Raw genomic sequence first — 17,346 nt, 5'->3', positions numbered from 1 at the left:
TGAAACTTTTTAAGTTATATAACCTGCCTGCCCTTTTTTTTTCTTTTTTAAAGATTTTATTTTTTATTTATTTGACAGAGAGAGACACAACGAGAGAGGGAACACAAGCAGGGGGAGTGGGAGAGGGAGAAGCAGGCTTCCCGCTGAGCAGGGAGCCTGATGTGGGGCTCGATCCCAGGACCCTGGGATCGTGACCTGAGCTGAAGGCAGACGCTTAACGACTGAGCCACCCAGGTGCCCCTGCCTGCCCTTTTTTATATGAAAACTTAATTTAAAAAAACTGTATAAAAGTTGATCAAAACACGTTTTTTAGGTTAAAATCTGTTTTATTTAAAATCAGTTCTTGAGAACAATGAAAATGTTTTGATGACAATGTACAAGTGAAATCCAGAATAATGACAGTTGCTGTCTTACGCAATTGACCGGGATTGAGAAAAGCTCGATTCACTCAAGATAAGTAGTTGCAAATAACAGTTTTTATAATCAGTTGCCTTGAAATTTCGGGATGCTGTCTCAGACAGATGGCAGGCGAAGCTTGAGAATAAGGTTTGCACAAAAGCTATTTCATCTGCCAGCACAGGTTAACCCATTGGTGGTCTGTTTCCACTGTGATAAAATTCCACGTAAGACTTATCTCAACCTGCACTTTTGTTACAGTTCTTTTTAAGGCTAATGTGTGTGTGTGTTTGGGAGGGAGAAGAGGAAGAAGACATTTGAGTCAGATTTCTGCAGAATCCCCGAATCCTCTGGGGATAACTTAGATTGCCCAGTTTTGGGGGGAAAACATCTGTACCAGAGGTTGCTTCTGTTGGCCAGAATACCACCTTGAGCCTGCATTCTGTTGGACTTGGCCTAATGCTTTAAATATTTTTAAAATGAATTGCCTACATTTAAAACTTAAGAGATTCCACATTAAGATCTAGATTTTCTGGGGGCGCCTGGGTGGCTCCGTCGTTAAGCGTCTGCCTTCGGCTCAGGTCATGATCCCAGGGTCCTGGGATCGAGCCCCGCATCGGGCTCCCTGCTCGGAGGGAAGTCCCCTTCTCCCTCTCCCACTCCCCCTGCTTGTGTTCCCTCTCTCGCTGTGTCTCTCTCTGTCAAATAAATAAATAAAATCTTAAAAAAAAAATCTAGATTTTCTGCTTCTTTTGGGGAAAAAAAAGACATGTGGCTATATATGGGTCCTGAGTTCCCCATGAGGACTTCTGAGTAGGAAGGAATCAAGCCCTCTCTGGTTTGCCCAGCTCCCACCCCACCCCCCAGCTCTCTACTGATTTATGTTGCCTACGGGGCCCCAAAGACTTTGGCTCTCTAGCACTAGAGGTAGAACTGACTTGGAATTTGGATAACAAAGCCCTCAGCTCTATAGGTAGTTAATGGCCAGCTTGAGAGACCTCACTACTCTTGTGCAGGTGAACGCCCCTCCCCTCGGGTCAGCATATAATTCACTTCCTGAGTTCCTCACTGGCAGCACACAGCACAGAAAAGCAATAGCTGGGTGCTCTTTAGAGGCTCAGCTGGATTTCGTAGGCTCCTTTGGGGAGACAGAGCTGTTTACGGTGAGAGACAACCCCCCAGCCTAGATCCAGGAGTGGGTTCCTGCTCATCAGCAGCTGTCGGTTCCCAGCTTGAGGACACCTGTGTCTGACCACCTGCTTACATTGCGGCTGTCAGCCTCAAAGCTTCTCGAAGTTAGGCAGCCACAGGAGGACAAGAAACTTAATTCCATGTGTGTCCCCCGTGATATGCCTCTAACTGGGCTGTACGAACAATATTATGACTAAAGAGCACGGCGAACATTTCTTAAGTGTAAACTGTTCGCTGGGTGCTGTGCTAAGTGTTGTCCGCGCATCTAATTCTCTTCTCTAATTGTGTGAGAGGCACTGTCGTTATCCCCGTTTTACAGATGAAGAGCCTGAGTCTCGGAGAGATTACTTGCTGGAGGTTATACAGTAACCTGTAAACTAGGTTACTATACAATAAGCTGCAGAGCTAGGATTTGAGTTCCCTTCTGCCCAACTTTGGTGCCCAGCCACTGATAACTTGTTTTTAATTTTTAAAACATTTGTATCCAGGGAAATTTCACACATACATCAGCAGAGGTGATAGTGTAACAAACTCCATGTACCCATCAGCCAGCTTCAGCAGTGATCGACTCATGGCTCTCCTATTTCATCTTGCTCTTACCCACTTCCCTCTGCTCAGGGGACTTTGAAGCAAACCCTCTGCTCAGGGGATTTTGTATTATTTCTCCCTTAAATGCTTGAATACCCAGCTTCTGCTGCTGTGCTCCCTCCCCACCAAACTGGGTTAGTGGCAGCCAGGCATCAGGTACTCACAGGCTCTGATCCGCAGTGAGGATGGCTGGTTAATTTCCTTCTTGCTCTTGGTCCAGGATTCGAGTTTCACCCCTGTGGGATGCGGTGGTCAGGTTATTGTTCATCGGTTTTTACCCCCTGCCCTTCCGTATGATCTATTCTCTGTACCCTCTGGTAGATACCTTTGGAAATGTGTTAGGGTTCTGCATTAGCTGCATAACATTATCACCACGATGTTCATTGTTCTTTCAGTTTCTGGAGCTCGGCTATTTAGCTGGATTCTCTGATTTGGGGTCTCATCTGAGGCTCAAGTGGGAGAAGACCTGCTTCCAAGCTCATGAGGTTGTGGAACAATGAGTTCCTTGCAGGTGTAGGACTGAGGGTTCAGTTTCTTGCTGGCCAGAGGCCACCCACAGCTCCTAGATGCTGCCTGTAGCTCCCTCTGATGGATGGAGCTCTCCTGCATGGGTGGTGGCTTCCTCAAAGGCGGCAAGACCGGTGCTCAATCGTGATAGCGGCATCTTACAGTCCGAGACACATAATCATGTACATCCCATTACTTTTGCAAGTGGCAGGGAAATGCAGGGGTGTGGACACTGGGAGGAGAACATCCTGGGGCCACCTTAAAATTCTGTCCACCATGGGTTCCCATAAACCCAAGATTCAGAGTTGCTCTCCAGCAGCTCCCAAATAATCATCAGCTCCCAGATCGTGTCCAGTGCGATTCAAACAACAGGTGCCTTCCCAACCCTGCAAGGTACCAGAAAACAAGCACACACGGCCTTCTACCATCCATCACCACCCCCCTGGACTCTGAATGTAGGTGTCTTCCATTGCTTGTTTGCCTGTTAAGACAGAAAATGGGGGCGTCTGGGTGGCTCAGTCGTTACGTGTCTGCCTTCGGCTCAGGTCATGGTCCCAGGGTCCTGGGATCGAGCCCCGCATCGGGCTCCCTGCTCGGCGGGAAGCCTGCTTCTCCCTCTCCCACTCCCCCTGCTTGTGTTCCCTCTCTTGCTGTCTCTCTCTCTGTCAAATAAAAAAAAAATTAGCTATAACTTTCTTAAAGGTGGCACTAACCTTGCTTTCGTGTTACTTGTAGCTGAGAGCAGTATTAAGTTTCCAGATGCTCAGTCTTTTCTGTTACATGGGGCTGATGGTACCCACCCTCCAGGCTTATTGAGAAGATAAAGAGGGCTCGTCGAGAGCAGTCCCCCAGCAGACAGCATGCAGCGCACAGCTGGCCCCCAGGACAGCCTGTCCCTTCCTGTGGCAGAATTACCTCGGAAGAAGGGACTACAGCTTGCCTTGGTGCTTCAGCAGGACCATCTTGGTCAGAGTCAGTGGGTTTCCCAGGGGGGTCCTTCGATACCTCACTGCTGAAGCACAGGACCGGGCAGCCCTTGATTGGAAACGCATTTCTGATGTTTCAGTAAATTGTATGATAAGCAAAGTAACGCGTACTTACTACATAGAAGTAGGAAACTCATACAAACAAAAAGATAAGTAAAATGTCTCCAAACCTTCTATGATTATACGTTGAGGAGAAAGATTAATATTTATTCTTTGAGCTTTTACATGGGTGCCAGTGTGTGGGAAGTGAGTCACATTCTATAATGGTCGTCTGGCTGAGGATTCCAGAGAATATTGCAGATTATTCTAATGGGCGGTGGGGGTGGGGGGGGTGGGATGGGGAGAACCGTCCACAGTACAGAAGTCAGCGGTGAATCTCTGGTTAACTTTTTCTGTCACTGTCATTTTCCCCTTGGCCTCCTGGCACCGAATGGCTCACGTAACCTGCTACGCACAGAGGGTGTAGGGCGAGTCGTAGCCTGGAGGGTGCGCTGCCCCCCCCTGCCCCCCGCCGGCCATGTGGGGAGACTCATTCCCTGACCTCAGGTTGACCTTGACGCCTCTGGGCCCTTGCTTTTGTAGTCCCCATCCTTTGGCACAGTCCCTTCCCTTGTCTCCTGGGAATCAGAAGTCAAAGGTGACTCTTCCTTGTAGCCTTCAGTTATCCCCAGAGAAAATTAATTTGTCCATTATTTTAGGCATTCATTCAACACACATTTGAGCCAGGAGGTCACAGTGGTTAATAAAACAGACATCTCCCCTGACCTCATAGATCCTTTGCTGGGGCCAAAGGGGTCAAGGATGTCACCTCTAGTCACATGGAGCCAACAATGTCCTGGTTTGGTAGACTTTGACCACATAACCCCACACAGTAATGGTAGAATAACTTAATTGCTGTCTCTCCACTGTGTGCCTATAGCATCTAGAATATTCTTCTCTCATTGCTAGGATGCCATTATTTACTCTGTGTGCATTTGCACGTATCGTTTGGGACAGTGGAGAAGTGCCAAGGTAGACCAGGTTTGAGATTCTGACCCCATGACATTCTAGATATGTCATCTTAGAACACCTGCTTGTCCTCCCAGAGAAAGGGGGGGGAGTCTGTGACTGACGTGGGGTTTGTTTTACTGCCTTCCTGATGAGAGGGGCACGAGGGGTAACTGAGGTTGTGGCTGCCCTGCATCAGCTCACGACAAGCCCTGTGAGTTCGCCAGGGCTGCCCCGACAGACCCCAGCTAAGTGGCTGAAGAGAGAACAGACCTCTGTCTCTCGCGGTCCGGGTGCCAACAGCGCTGAGGGCCCACTGACGTCTCTGGGGAGGATCTGCTTCTTGCCACTCTCCTTGCTTCTGCTGTTTGCTGGCCATCCTGGGTGCTTCTCACCCCCCCGTCTCTGCCTCTGTCATCACGTGGCCCCCTTGTCCTGGTCTGTGCCTGCTCCAGATGTCCCCCTTTATAAGGACTCTAGTCATGGCATTAGGGCCCGTCCTAATCCAGGAGGACCTTGCCTTCACTTGATCACATCTGCAAAGATCTGATTTCCAAATAAGATCACATTCGCAATGGAGCGGGGAGCGGTTGGGGCTTGCACAGATCTTTTGGGGGCCACTTATGGACCCATAACACATGCTGTAACCTCTTCCTTCAATAGGATGCCCTCCCTGACTCGTCCCCCCCGTCCGACTGCTGCTGCATCTCTCTGCCCCGGGACCTGTCCAGGAGCACCATCAGCATCACTCTCTGCACCGCCTCCCCCTCTCTGTCTCCTGAGCCTGTCCCAGCCATGTGTCCAAGCCTCCCCCCCCCCCCCACGGCAGTTCATCTTGTCATCTCGCCAGTGACCTCCACGCGGACAAAGCCATTTGTCTGCATTCTCCTCTCACTTCGCTCACAACATCCTTGGCTGGGTCTCTGATTTCTTGGTGTCTGGAGGTTGGTCATCCCAAGCAGGGCCTGTGCTTAGCCAGACTCTCCCCTCTCACTGCCTGCTTGCCTTGCATCTCACGCTGCAGTGTCCAAAAGCGACCGCTTGATGCTTCTCCGCTCTCCCCAGCCTCCACTGCAGTGGGGGTGTGACTGGCCGCTCTGTTGGGTGGGCCCGGGAATCTTCTTGCCTTCTACCTTCCTTTCCCCATGACCCCCACCCCCACACCTGCCCTGTTGTGTTGCATCTTTGAATTCTGCTTCTGCTTGTGCAAGTGGTGAGCCTTTTGGCTTTTAATCCTTTCCCTGCCCTGCTCTGTACCCTGGGGGTGCTGATTCCCACAAATACATTCCTAGGTAGCTGAACCTCTGCTAGCAGGTTCAGCAAGTGGGGTGACCAGGATGGAGACACAGGCATACGAGAGGGGAAGCTGGGGTGTTTCTCCCCATATATTCTGGCTCTGGAAGCATCTCTGCAATAGGGGCACCTCCTTTGTCCCAGCTGTGCACCTGGCTGAAATGGGGTGGAGCTTTTTTGGTGCTTCATTGAAAAGAAGGAGAGGAACCTGCTGGCTTTAAAGATCTAGTAGAGTGGATAATTGACTGGGCTTTCTCCAGGTATAAGGAGACCAGTCTTGGGGTTTGGGTTTGGAAGGGATCTGGCCTTAAACACTAGGTCGATCTAGGAATCTAAGTGGCAAATGAGACCAAATCCCAAAGAGCACACACTGCCCCAAATCCCCTTCTTTTTTCTTTTTTTTAAATAAAGAAATAGCTCTGCTGTAAATTGCACGTAAATAGAAGGAAGTACTTCTGAGTTTTTCTGAAAGAGTGGTTCTTAACCTATTTGGGTGACCTCTTTCTTTGAGATGCTGATTAAAGCTATAGATTATTTTCCCAGAAAAAAAAATACATACGAGTGGAGATTTACACAGACCTCCTGATGCTTCCTGGGGGCCTGTAGAGAATTCTTCCAGAAGGTTGGTTTTCCACGTGTCATCCTGGACTCCAAGCAGCTTGGCAAGAGGGCCGGGGGGTCCAGAGCAGAAGTGCCGTTTATATTATTAGTGCTTGTAACGTGCCAGTGGATGCATTTCCATTTGTGCCCTGAATTTTTCTTTTCTTTTTTTTTTTTTTAAGATTTTATTTATTAGAGTGAGAGAGAGTGTGTGTGTGTGTGTGTGTGTGTGTGCCTGAGCAGGTGGAGGGGCAGAGGGAGAGGGAGAAGCAGGCTCCCCACTGAGCAGAGCCAGACGTGGGGCTCAATCCCGGGACCCCAGGATCATGACCTGAGCCAAAGGCAGACACTTAACTGACTGAGCCACCCAGGCGCCCCGTGCCCTCAATTCTTCAAATGCTTATCTAATCACAGTCTCATTAAAGATGGTTAAGTAATGCTACCTAACATCAGTGATGTACATATTATGGAATACAAAGTTTTCAAAGTAGGGAGGCAAGACTATTTGAGGTTGCAGAATAATATGTAAAGCCTAAAATGAACAGCTTAAAGTTTGGAGACACACACGTACCGTAAGATATAATTAAATGAATATCCATCAAACACATTCTAGAAGGAAACCTACCAAATTACTGAGATTGATTACTTCTCAGGAGTAAGACTAAGAAGGAGGGTGAGGAAGACTTCTCCCTTTTGTTTCATAAGTAAGTTTCTGCCATATTTGCCTGCTTATAAGTCATACCAATTAAAATTTTTTAATAAAAAACTGTTCATTTGCATCGAGTGGCTTGACTTGTCTAATGTTCTTATTTTTTTATGTGTTTTTCTTCTGTCTTCTATTTCAGATTCTTGATGAATTCAAAAAAGATTCTTCCGTGTTTATCTTGGGGTGAGGCACCTCTTCTGGGGTATTGTTCGGGGTGGTTGTGCTGGGCACAGGTGCCCTTGTGGAGCCTCCCAGTTGGGCCAGCTGGTGCCAGGAGGGCCACCTCTGTGGGTAGCCGCTGGTCTCCACAGACAAGGTCTCCTACAGGGGGATTGGCTTTCCCGAGCCGTGGCATGGATAAACATGAACCGCAACAGGGTTTGTGGAGTGGTGGGAGGGTGGCCTAGAAGGTTCTGTAGAGAAGCCTGTATGCCTTAGGACCTGCTTTCCCAGAAAGGAGTTTGGGAAATTCCTGGTTAAACAGGTTTAAGTGAATTAAAATGAGTCGACGCATATAAAGTGCTTCATGTGGTGTGTGGGGTGGCAAAGGGCTTGTAATAGTGATGATGGTATTATTATTACAGTGTAAGTGCTGCGGGACTTCTCAGGACCTTTACTGTTCTTTTTTTTCTTTTAAAGATGTATTTATGTATTTTAGAGAAAGTACAAGTGAGCTGGGGGAGGGGTAGAGGGAGGAGGAGAGAGAGAATCTCAAGCAGACTCCGCGCTGAGCTCAGAACCCAACACAGTGCTCAGTCTCACAACCCTGAGATCATGACCTGAGCCGAAACCAAGGGTCAGATGCTCAACTGACCTACCTAGGCGCCCCAAGACCTTCACTATTCTTACTAATTCCCCAAGTGGGGGATTTATGAAGTGTTCTGTGTTTCCCAAGTCTAACTGCCTGGGAAAATGTTTGGTCTGGAGTTAATAGCACCTAAAATGATTTGTGACATGCTGACCTAGGCCTGCTTTTCAGAACCAGCCCTCATTGATGAGAACACTCTGGCAGCTGATCCTGCTGTCCCTTTCTAAACCAGAAACCTCAGGACTGCAAAGTACATATGAAACAGATTTGATTTTTATGCAGTATTTTAAGGAAGAGGTTAGTGTTAGACCATGAGGCTGGTTAGCAAAGAAGGTTACAGATACACTCATAATTAAAGACATTAGACTTTTGAACCCTGAGTGTGTAGTAAAGGGAACAGCTAAAAGTGTGTTTTATCTCCTGTATTTAAAAAGACCCCCCCCCCCCGACCCTCAATACACACATACACACACAGAGACACCTTGCAAATGCTCAGGGTAAAGTACAGATTTCCCTGGAAAGCTCTGTTATATAGAAACACTTTCCATAGAGACCAGGGTTGCTGGTCCAGTGAGGTCCCAGTATTTCAGTAACCGCGAGCATCCTCTCCTGTGAGGCCATCTGTCAGCAGGCTGCTGGCTGAGGTGGAGTCTCCCTGTATTCAGGGTAAAGGGTTCCCTCGTCTCAAACAGAAAATCCTCCCAACATTGGGCCTCTGCCTGCTCCAAAGCCTATGTCTTGCATCTTCGGGCTGATTCTCCCCATCCGCCCAGAATCTGGGGGGGCTTCATCTGGCTCCCACTCCTGCTTCAGAGCCCTCACTGGCTCAGCAAACTCTGCATTGTGGCTTCTGAGGAGACCCTCTGATGGGCCCCTGTTCACTTCTCCAGCATCGGCTCCCCCGAAATGCTGTCCACATCCAGCCCTACCTAAGCATTTGCTGTATGGCTCACGTCTGCCCCCCCCCATGGCTCTCTCCCCCCTTCCTCCCCTTTCCCCCTTCTCTTTTCCGTTAGGCCTTTGCATATATGGTTCCCTTTGCCCGAGACCCTTTCCACCTTCTCGTGAGCCCCTGCTCATTCTGAGACTCCCATCAGCTGCTGCATCCTCCAGGAAGCCTCCCTGGCCCTCCAGGTCTGGATTCGCACCCCGCCCTCCCGCTTTCCATCATCACTGCATCGCCTTACTGCACTGCGTCCCCCAAGGCCACACTCCTGGAGGTGCTCTGCAGATCCCAGGGTGTGCTGGCAGCACAAGGGAGCAGCGAAATGCAGATTCCTGGGCCCCACCCTCCCAGGTTCGGGCGTCAGGGCCCCCCCTTGCATCCTCCGACGTCAGGGATGTGGGGTCTGTCACCTTGTCTCCCGGGAGGGACTTGCAGTGTGTCTGGTGGCAGCGTCTGTGGATTGTGTCCTGTCTAAATACCCTCCCTTTCCCCGAGGGCAGCAACACCGACCGGCCCGACGCCTCCGCCGTTTACCTGCACGACTTTCAGCGCTTTCTCCTACATGAGCAGCAGGTGAGAGACGTGCAGGGCTGGGGGAGTGGGGCGGAGCTGCCTGGGCCGCTGTCTCCCCTTCTCCCCACCTGTCACCTGGCCTGTGATTGAAACACGGTGCTCCCTGTCCAGGGCCGCTTCGGTGTCTTGGACTCTGGAAAGAGAACAGCCTCATCTGGGCCCCTTTCCCAGGCGCAAACCGGGGAAGGGGAGAGAGAGCGCAGTCCAGGGTAGTGGGGCGGAATGTGTCATGTGAGCCCCCCCTCCCCCCCCCCGCCCCCGACTGGCTTCTGCTCCTTCTCTTGGCTCATCGCACTTGTCCCTTTCCCAAAGCCTTCCCTGGCTGATGGGAAGCTGTGACTGGGCGGACGAGCCTGCCAGGTCCTCTGGGGGATAAGACAGCATAGCTGTCCTTTAACGAATGACACATGGCAAAGTCTCCAGCGTGTTTGTGGACAGGCTGGTGGTGGGTGAAGGGGTTTTGTGTTGGGCAGTTGTTTTCCATCAGAGTTGTTCTACTCATTTTTGGTTGTCACAACTGGGCGGGCTACTGGCACCTAGTGGGTGGAGGCCTGGGGCGCTCTTCCACATTCTGAAATGCACAGGACAGCCTCCCCCGACCAAAGGTAGTGCTGAGGTTGAGACACTCCGGATTCAACTGAGAGAAACCTGAGATCCTCTTACTAGCTGGGTGACCTTAGGCAGGTGGTTTGACCTTTCTGCTCCCCAGTTTCCTCTGTAAATGGGGATGGGAGCCCTACTTCCAGAATTCGTCAGACTGTAATGATCTTTGTGTATGTGTATGAGTATGTATAAATGTGCATATACATGTAGGTACTTAAATTTTTTATATATTTCACTGGAGTTGTCTTTATTTTTTTCCTCCTTATTTAATTTTTTGGTTTTGTTATTTGTTTTAATCGACTTTATTTTTTTAGAGCCGTTTTAGGCTCATAGCAATATTCAGTTCATCTACTTCTCCAAAAGCTCGGTACTGCAGAACACCTCAGACACAGACAAAAGTGGACCGACAGGCTGGCATCATGGATCACCATGTACCCATCACTCAGATGGAGAAATGATGCACGTGTTTCCAATTTTATTTTACGTGTCCTCCTCTCCATACCTGTGTGCCTCCCTTCCCTTCCCCCTCTTCTTCATTTACTTCCCCTTCTTCTTCATACTCGCTGGAATATTCTAAAGCAAACCCCAGACTATGTATCGTTTCATTTGTGAATGCCTCAGTGTGTCTTTCTCCAAGATAGACTTTTTTTTTTTTTTTTTTTTTTTTTTTTAACGAAACGTAACCACAGTAGTCCCTGCAGTGCCTGCTGAGTGGGGACCGAGGACATGGAGAGGCCATTGCTTTCCCCACATGGGCTTGAACCAGAGTGACCAAGAGAGGGCTTGTTTGCTCCCCCCCGAGACGAGAGCTGAAGTGGGGTGCACTGAGGGAGCAAATGCAGTATTTGTGCACCTTACATGCTGGGTAATGTGCTCCCAACAGCATAAAGCAGAGAGAGGGGCCCGTGCTTTTCTTTTTTACTTTTTTTTTTTTTAAGATTTTATTTGTCAGAGCGTGCACGCACGCAAGTGGGGGGAGGGGCAGAGGGAGCAGCAGGCTCCCCGCTGAGCAGAGAGCCCCGATGGATGATGCGGGGCTCAATCCCAGGACCCTGGGACCATGACTTGAGCTGAAGGCAGATGCTTCGCCGACTCAGCCACCCAGGTGTCCCAGCAATATGCGATTAAAACAAAAACTTTGGGGGAAAAAGGTTTATATACTTTGATTAAATAATTGCCCTTCTAGGAACTTATCTTAAAGAAGTAATGGCAGGGGGCGCCTGGGTGGCTCAGTTGGTTAAGCGACTGCCTTCGGCTCAGGTCATGATCCTGGAGTCCCGGGATCGAGTCCCGCATCGGGCTCCCTGCTCGGCGGGGGGGTCTGCTTCTCCCTCTGACCCGCTTCCCTCTTGTGCTCTCTGTCTCTCATTCTCTCTCTCAAATAAATAAATAAAATCTTTAAAAAAAAAAAAAAAAAGAAAAAAAAAAGGGGCGCCTGGGTGGCTCAGTTGGTTAAGCAACTGCCTTCGGCTCAGGTCATGATCCTGGAGTCCCGGGATCGAGTCCCACATCGGGCTCCCTGCTCAGCGGGGAGTCTGCTTCTCCCTCTGACCCTCCTCCCTCTCATGCTCTCTGTCTCTCATTGTCTCTCTCGCAAATAAATAAAATCTTAAAAAAAAAAAAAAGAAGTAATGGCAGAATCCTTAATGGAAATGAAAACTTGGAAGTAACCTCAAAGTTCCCACTGGGGGACTAGTTAAATATGCCACAGCCCAGCCCTGGGTTGGGTAAAAGGAAGTCTCCAGAACTCATGTGCCTGGGTTGGTCTCGGGCTCATTGTCGGGTCTCGGTATTTAATGACGTGAAGCCTCAGTTTCTCCACTTATATAACATGGAGAGTAATAGGTACTTCCTGGGGTTGTGGGAGTTCAAAATGAGCCACTGTGTGAAAAAGGTTTAACATGGAGCCCGGCAGGCAGCCCGTGCCCAGGGCTGACTCCCATCGCTGTTCCCTTCCTTCACTCTTCTTAACATTTTCATTATTATGGCTGCCTGGCACATTACCCCACACCAAATAGATACTTTTTTTTTTTTTTTAACCCCCCAGATTATTGGTATTTTAAGCTCTTTAGGCAGAAGATTTCTTTATACCCAGCCAGGCTAATTCCAGGTTACACTAGGTAAGGACCTTTGCTTGTTAATAAATGCAAAAGCTTTGTAGGAGAAGGAAGGGGGCACCAAGGGCTGGGGAGGTGTTTGCATTTGAGTTTTGTGTCCTAGTATTCAATGATTCTAAAACCTCGTATACAGATGAGTTGGCTGTTCCTCAGCCTCCTGGCTGTTTTGTGTCCCTATCCAAGGAGATTTGCAGGCATCAACAGAAAAGGCTCAGTGTTGATCTGCCACCCACGTACCAGCGAGGCCATTTCTCACCACCTCATTTGTATCTGTCCTTATGCCTTTGTTTCTTTCAAACATCCTTGTCTGACCCTTCCCATCCAACCACACACGTATCTGGTAGCGCATTTGTTTTTATTATCCTGAAAGGCTGAGCTTTTAGAATATTCACAACCCATAAAACATGAGTCAAAGGTGAATCTGTGTGTCATGTTTCATCTTTTTGGCTATGAATATAGGGGCTTTTAGGGATTAGAGAGGAAAACAGTAGAATTACTTTATATTGTGTATTCTTTTTCTAACGGGCTTCATTTCCAAGCTGCAGAACCTGTTCTTAAACCACTGGTTGTGTATCTCCGACCTCATCCAAGCCTCTGAGCAGCATTACCTGGCTGACTCTTGAAGAGAGGACATACGCTGTGTCAGTGTATTTGGAACCCTCACTCAGCTCCTTACTAGTTGTGTGAACTTGGGATTGTCATGTGACATCCTGAGCCTCTGTTTCCTCCTCTTTCAAATGACAGTGTATGACCTGCAGAGTTGCATGGACTAACAGAGGTGACCGTACGAGGAGGAGGATTGTTTGTACCAGCTGCTGGGATTGGAGCGATGTCTGTGTACAAGATGCTGTGTTAAATCCATAACCTTATTTCATACAGCCTTTCACAGAAACTACACCTGGGTAGTATTCTTATGTAGTAGAGGAGGACGCATAGGGAGGGTACGTAGCTTGCCAGGGTCAGCCAAGTGAGTAACCCTGGCAGTCTGACGTCATTGTGCTTGCCGTCCTCTTCACGCCAATCAATGTAGAGAACTGGCATAGGGTAGGAATTGGCGAACTATGGCCCGTGGGCCGAATGCGGCCCACCACTTGTTTTTGTAAATAAAGTTTTATTGGAACACAGCCATGCCCATTTGTGTATGTATTGTCTATGGCTCCTTTTGCAGTACAGGAGCGGAATTGAGCGGTTGTGACGCAAAGCCTAAAATATTTAACCCTCTGGTCCTTTACAGAAAAGGTTCGTCAGGTACAGAGTAATGTGTGATACGTGGCGCTTGATTGCATATGCATCTGAAATACATTGATATTTTGGTCTTTGATGGGAAACTGGATCCTGAGAGATGAAGGATTTTGCCAGTCCTCTTTCTGATGATTTCTTGTTCTCTCTGTCATTCGAAGGAGCTTTGGGCTCAGGATCTGAACAAAGTCCGTGAGCGGATGACTAAGTTTATCGACGACACCATGAGGGAAACTGCTGAGCCCTTCTTGTTTGTCGATGAGGTGAGTGGGCTCCTTGTCAACTTGGCTTGACTTTTTGATTCACGTCTGTGACCTCTGATGTTTTTCTGGTTCTCTCCGCTTGGAGGGCTTTGCTGTCATCTGCCCCCCCCAATTGACTCTGTTGGTTGAGAGCTGGTTTTCTTCTAGGTTCTGAAGCATAGCCTTCTGTTTTGCTTATCCTTCTCTACTGGGCTGTGTGTCCTGGGTGGGTTCTTTGCCTTCCCTGCCAGAGGACGTCTGCTGCCAGGGAGCGTCCAGCAATCACAAGCACAGTGACCAGATTTGAAGGTCGATGGGGTGAAGCAGCAGGGAGGTGGGGCCGAGAGGAGAACTGCACTACTCCTGCCTCACGTAAGGCTGGTCCCAGGCAGCAGAGTATAGCCCCGTGCCACTCAATCTGATTTTTTTTTTAAAGGAGTGAGTGAGGAATTGGGGTAGGAAATTTCCTACCTTTTCGATGTTAGGATACCGGTGATGTTCTTTTGCTTTAGGTTGGATGGTTTGAGTACAGATATTCATGGTATTATTATGCCTTAAAACTTGCACGTGGGAGGCCTGTATGCTTGTATCAACTATTTTAGGCTACACGTTACAAAGGGAAGCGTTACCCAGTTGAGTGAAAACATGCGTCTGTATATCCTGTTGCAATCTGAGCATTCTGCATTACAAATTCGGGTACCTGAGGCCAGGAGATCTTATGAGTTCCCGTATCAGATCTGCCATCTCCCTGTGTTGGCCGAGACCAGAAAGATCCAGGCCCCACCCATCCTCATCATCCTCATGAGGATCTCGTCTCTGTGACTTTCCTAGTTCCTCACGTACCTGTTTTCGCGGGAGAACAGCATCTGGGATGAGAAGTATGACGTGGTGGACATGCAGGACATGAACAACCCCTTGTCCCATTACTGGATCTCCTCTTCGCATAACACGTGAGTTTCTTGGTGAGCCTGTGATGGGCCGGGTGGCTGAAGGGCGGGGTGTTGGGACGCCAGTGCCCAGCTCTGGTGAAGCGTGTGGGAGTGGGCAGAGTGCAAGGCCACACTCCTCAGACTAGATTGTACAAAAGCTTCTGAAAGGGGCATGGGAATGCACCCAGCCCTTTCCCAGTTGGTATTTGCAATAATCACGTTTTTTTCTACGACCCTAAAAAGCAAGTTGGCAAAGCTGGTTTTCACAGACAGCTCTTAGTAGCCACGGCAAAGCAACTGAATGAGTTATTGAGCTGATATTGAGTGTGTGCCCTGTGCTGGGCCCTGTGCTTGCAGGTGCTGGGGATACAGCAGGGAAGAGAGCAGGAGCAGCTCTGTCCTCATGTACTTGGAGGGGAAAAGGCCTCCTTTGTTTTGTTCTGTTTTGTGTTAAAGATTTATTTATCTATTTTAGAGAGAGTGCAAGCCCATGAGCTGGGGGAGGGGCAGAGGGGGAGGGAGAGAGAGGGAGATAAGCAGACTCCCCGCCAAGTGTGGAGCCCCGTGCAGGGCCCGATCCCAGGACCCCAAGATCACAAGCTGAAATCAAGAGTAGCACACCCACCCGACTGAGCCCCGCCCCCAGGTACCCCAAAAGGCCTCCTTTGATTCGAGGATCAACAGGAGTTGATGAGAGAACAGGTGGTGAGGCAAGGAGGAACCACACGTACAAAGGTCCAGGGGCAGGAGGAACTGAGGGGGATTGGACTGTAGAATCCAGGAGGGTGAGTGGCAGGAGGGGAGGGCAGCAGTTCTGCTTGAGTGGGACCGTTTAAATCACAGCAAAGGGCACTTGGCAGTAGGAGCCACTGATGGCTTTGAAACCAGAGAGCAACACACGTTCACATTTTTGGAAGATTATCCTGATTGCAAAAGAGAGGGTAGACTGGAAGGGAGGAGTGAATGTTGCACTCAGGTTCCCCTATTTAGTCTGCTTGTAAGGTGAGAGGGTGAAAGTCTTGGGGCCTGGGCACCTGGCAGATTGGTGCCTTCCCAAGTGTCACCACAGGCAGGAGTTAGAGAGACGGCATTTTGGAAGGTGACATCTTCTTGGGGGCAAATTGATTGCATGATTCTCTCTTTCCCACCATGTCCGTTGGCTTAGAGTGCTGAATCCTACCAAGCCTGGAGGATCGTGAAGGAATGTGAACTCTTAAAAGGGGTGTGGGGGGGTGCGGACATGGAGAGGAGGAAGGTGCATACAAATACGCATTTTTATGTCAGTTTTGGTGGACAGGGTTCAAAGCATAGTGAATTCCAGCAATAGTTCTTCAAGACCTGTGCCTGGCCTGGAGCCCTGATACCAAAATGGTGGCCCATCATTGGACTAAGGGTCTCCTAGTGGGCACCATGGTGGTGGTGGGTGGGGTAGTAGGGTCATTAATTGATTGCCACATGTCAGTTTCACTCCTGATACCCTTTGACCAAGTTCTCCTCCAAAGAATACACAGTCTCGACTCTTGCCTAGGATCGCCAAGGTGGCTGTTGTCCACATCCTGCGATTTTGGCCTTGAGCCTAAAGCTCGTGACTGGTGTGGCCACACGATTGCTTGTGTTTGGCCCAGATCCTCACCATGGATCTTTTAGACAGGAAGGATTCAGGATGTTGGGCACTTGGGCTGAGAAGTTCCCCAGGATGCCCCAAGGTGCAGCCCTGCCCCCACATGGCCACCGCCTCCTCTCCCTCAGGTACCTCACGGGTGATCAGCTGCGGAGCGAGTCGTCCACGGAAGCATATATCCGCTGCCTACGGATGGGCTGTCGCTGCATTGAGCGTGAGTACCATTTTCCCGGTGGAGATGACACTTACGGTGAATTGAGGTCTGCCAAGTAGCTGCTCGATGCTTTTTGTTGTCTGAAAGGCCTGAGTCGTGGGGGTGAGTGGGACAGGCAAAGGGAGGACCCGGGTGCCCGTAGCATCTCGGGGTGGAGGACGTGGCCACCAAATGCTAGGCACCTTTCCCCAGAAGATTTCCCCCCAGGACGAGGTATGGTGTCAAGCCTGGCCGGGTTGGAGTCAGAAACCCTGGGGCAGGACGAATGAAGGGGGAGAAATCGGAGGGGGAGATGAACCATGAGAGGCTATGGACTCTGAAAAACAAACTGAGGGTTCTAGAGGGGAGGGGGGTGGGAGGATGGGTTAGCCTGGTGGTGGGTATTGAGGAGGGCACATTCTGCATGGAGCACTGGGTGTTATGCACAAACAATGAATCATGGAACACTACAGCAAAAACTAATGATGTAGGGCACTTGAGTGGCTCAGTTGGTTAAGCGACTGCCTTCGGCTCAGGTCATGATCCTGGAGTCCCGGGATCGAGTCCCGCATCGGGCTCCCTGCTCTGACCCTCCCCCTTCTCGTGCTCTCTCTGCCTCTATCTCATTCTCTCTCTCAAATAAATAAATAAAATCTTAAAAAAACCAAACAAACTAATGATGTAATGTATGGTGATTAACATAACATAAAAAAAAAAAAAGAAACCCTGGGGCAGTGGTTTGGGGCATCTAGAGAATGTCCTGATGTAGTGGCTGGGCTGGGAGTCCAGTACCAAAGATGGCTTTGTTACGCTCTTTTCTC

At 49.4% G+C, this 17,346-nt stretch overlaps 1 protein-coding gene across 4 annotated transcripts in view; it reads left to right on the top strand.

Annotated features, from left to right (window-relative positions):
- Positions 1-17,346, top strand: part of PLCG2 (phospholipase C gamma 2) — a 167,518-nt gene that overhangs the window by 86,826 nt on the left and 63,346 nt on the right. For all 4 annotated transcript variants that reach the window (XM_064580799.1, XM_045890678.3, XM_064580800.1 and 1 more), the window contains 5 exons: positions 7,394-7,437; positions 9,509-9,581; positions 13,702-13,803; positions 14,614-14,732; positions 16,461-16,546. In XM_064580799.1, the coding sequence (XP_064436869.1) occupies positions 7,394-7,437; positions 9,509-9,581; positions 13,702-13,803; positions 14,614-14,732; positions 16,461-16,546 (424 nt within the window). The remainder of the gene's footprint in view (positions 1-7,393; positions 7,438-9,508; positions 9,582-13,701; positions 13,804-14,613; positions 14,733-16,460; positions 16,547-17,346) is intronic.

The sequence above is a fragment of the Mirounga angustirostris genome, unplaced genomic scaffold, assembly GCF_029215605.1.
Source record: "Mirounga angustirostris isolate CCGP_5_RB_7025 unplaced genomic scaffold, mMirAng1.0.hap1 SCAF_16, whole genome shotgun sequence".
NCBI lineage: Eukaryota > Metazoa > Chordata > Mammalia > Carnivora > Phocidae > Mirounga > Mirounga angustirostris.
This window is presented reverse-complemented; position numbering and strand designations above follow the sequence as displayed.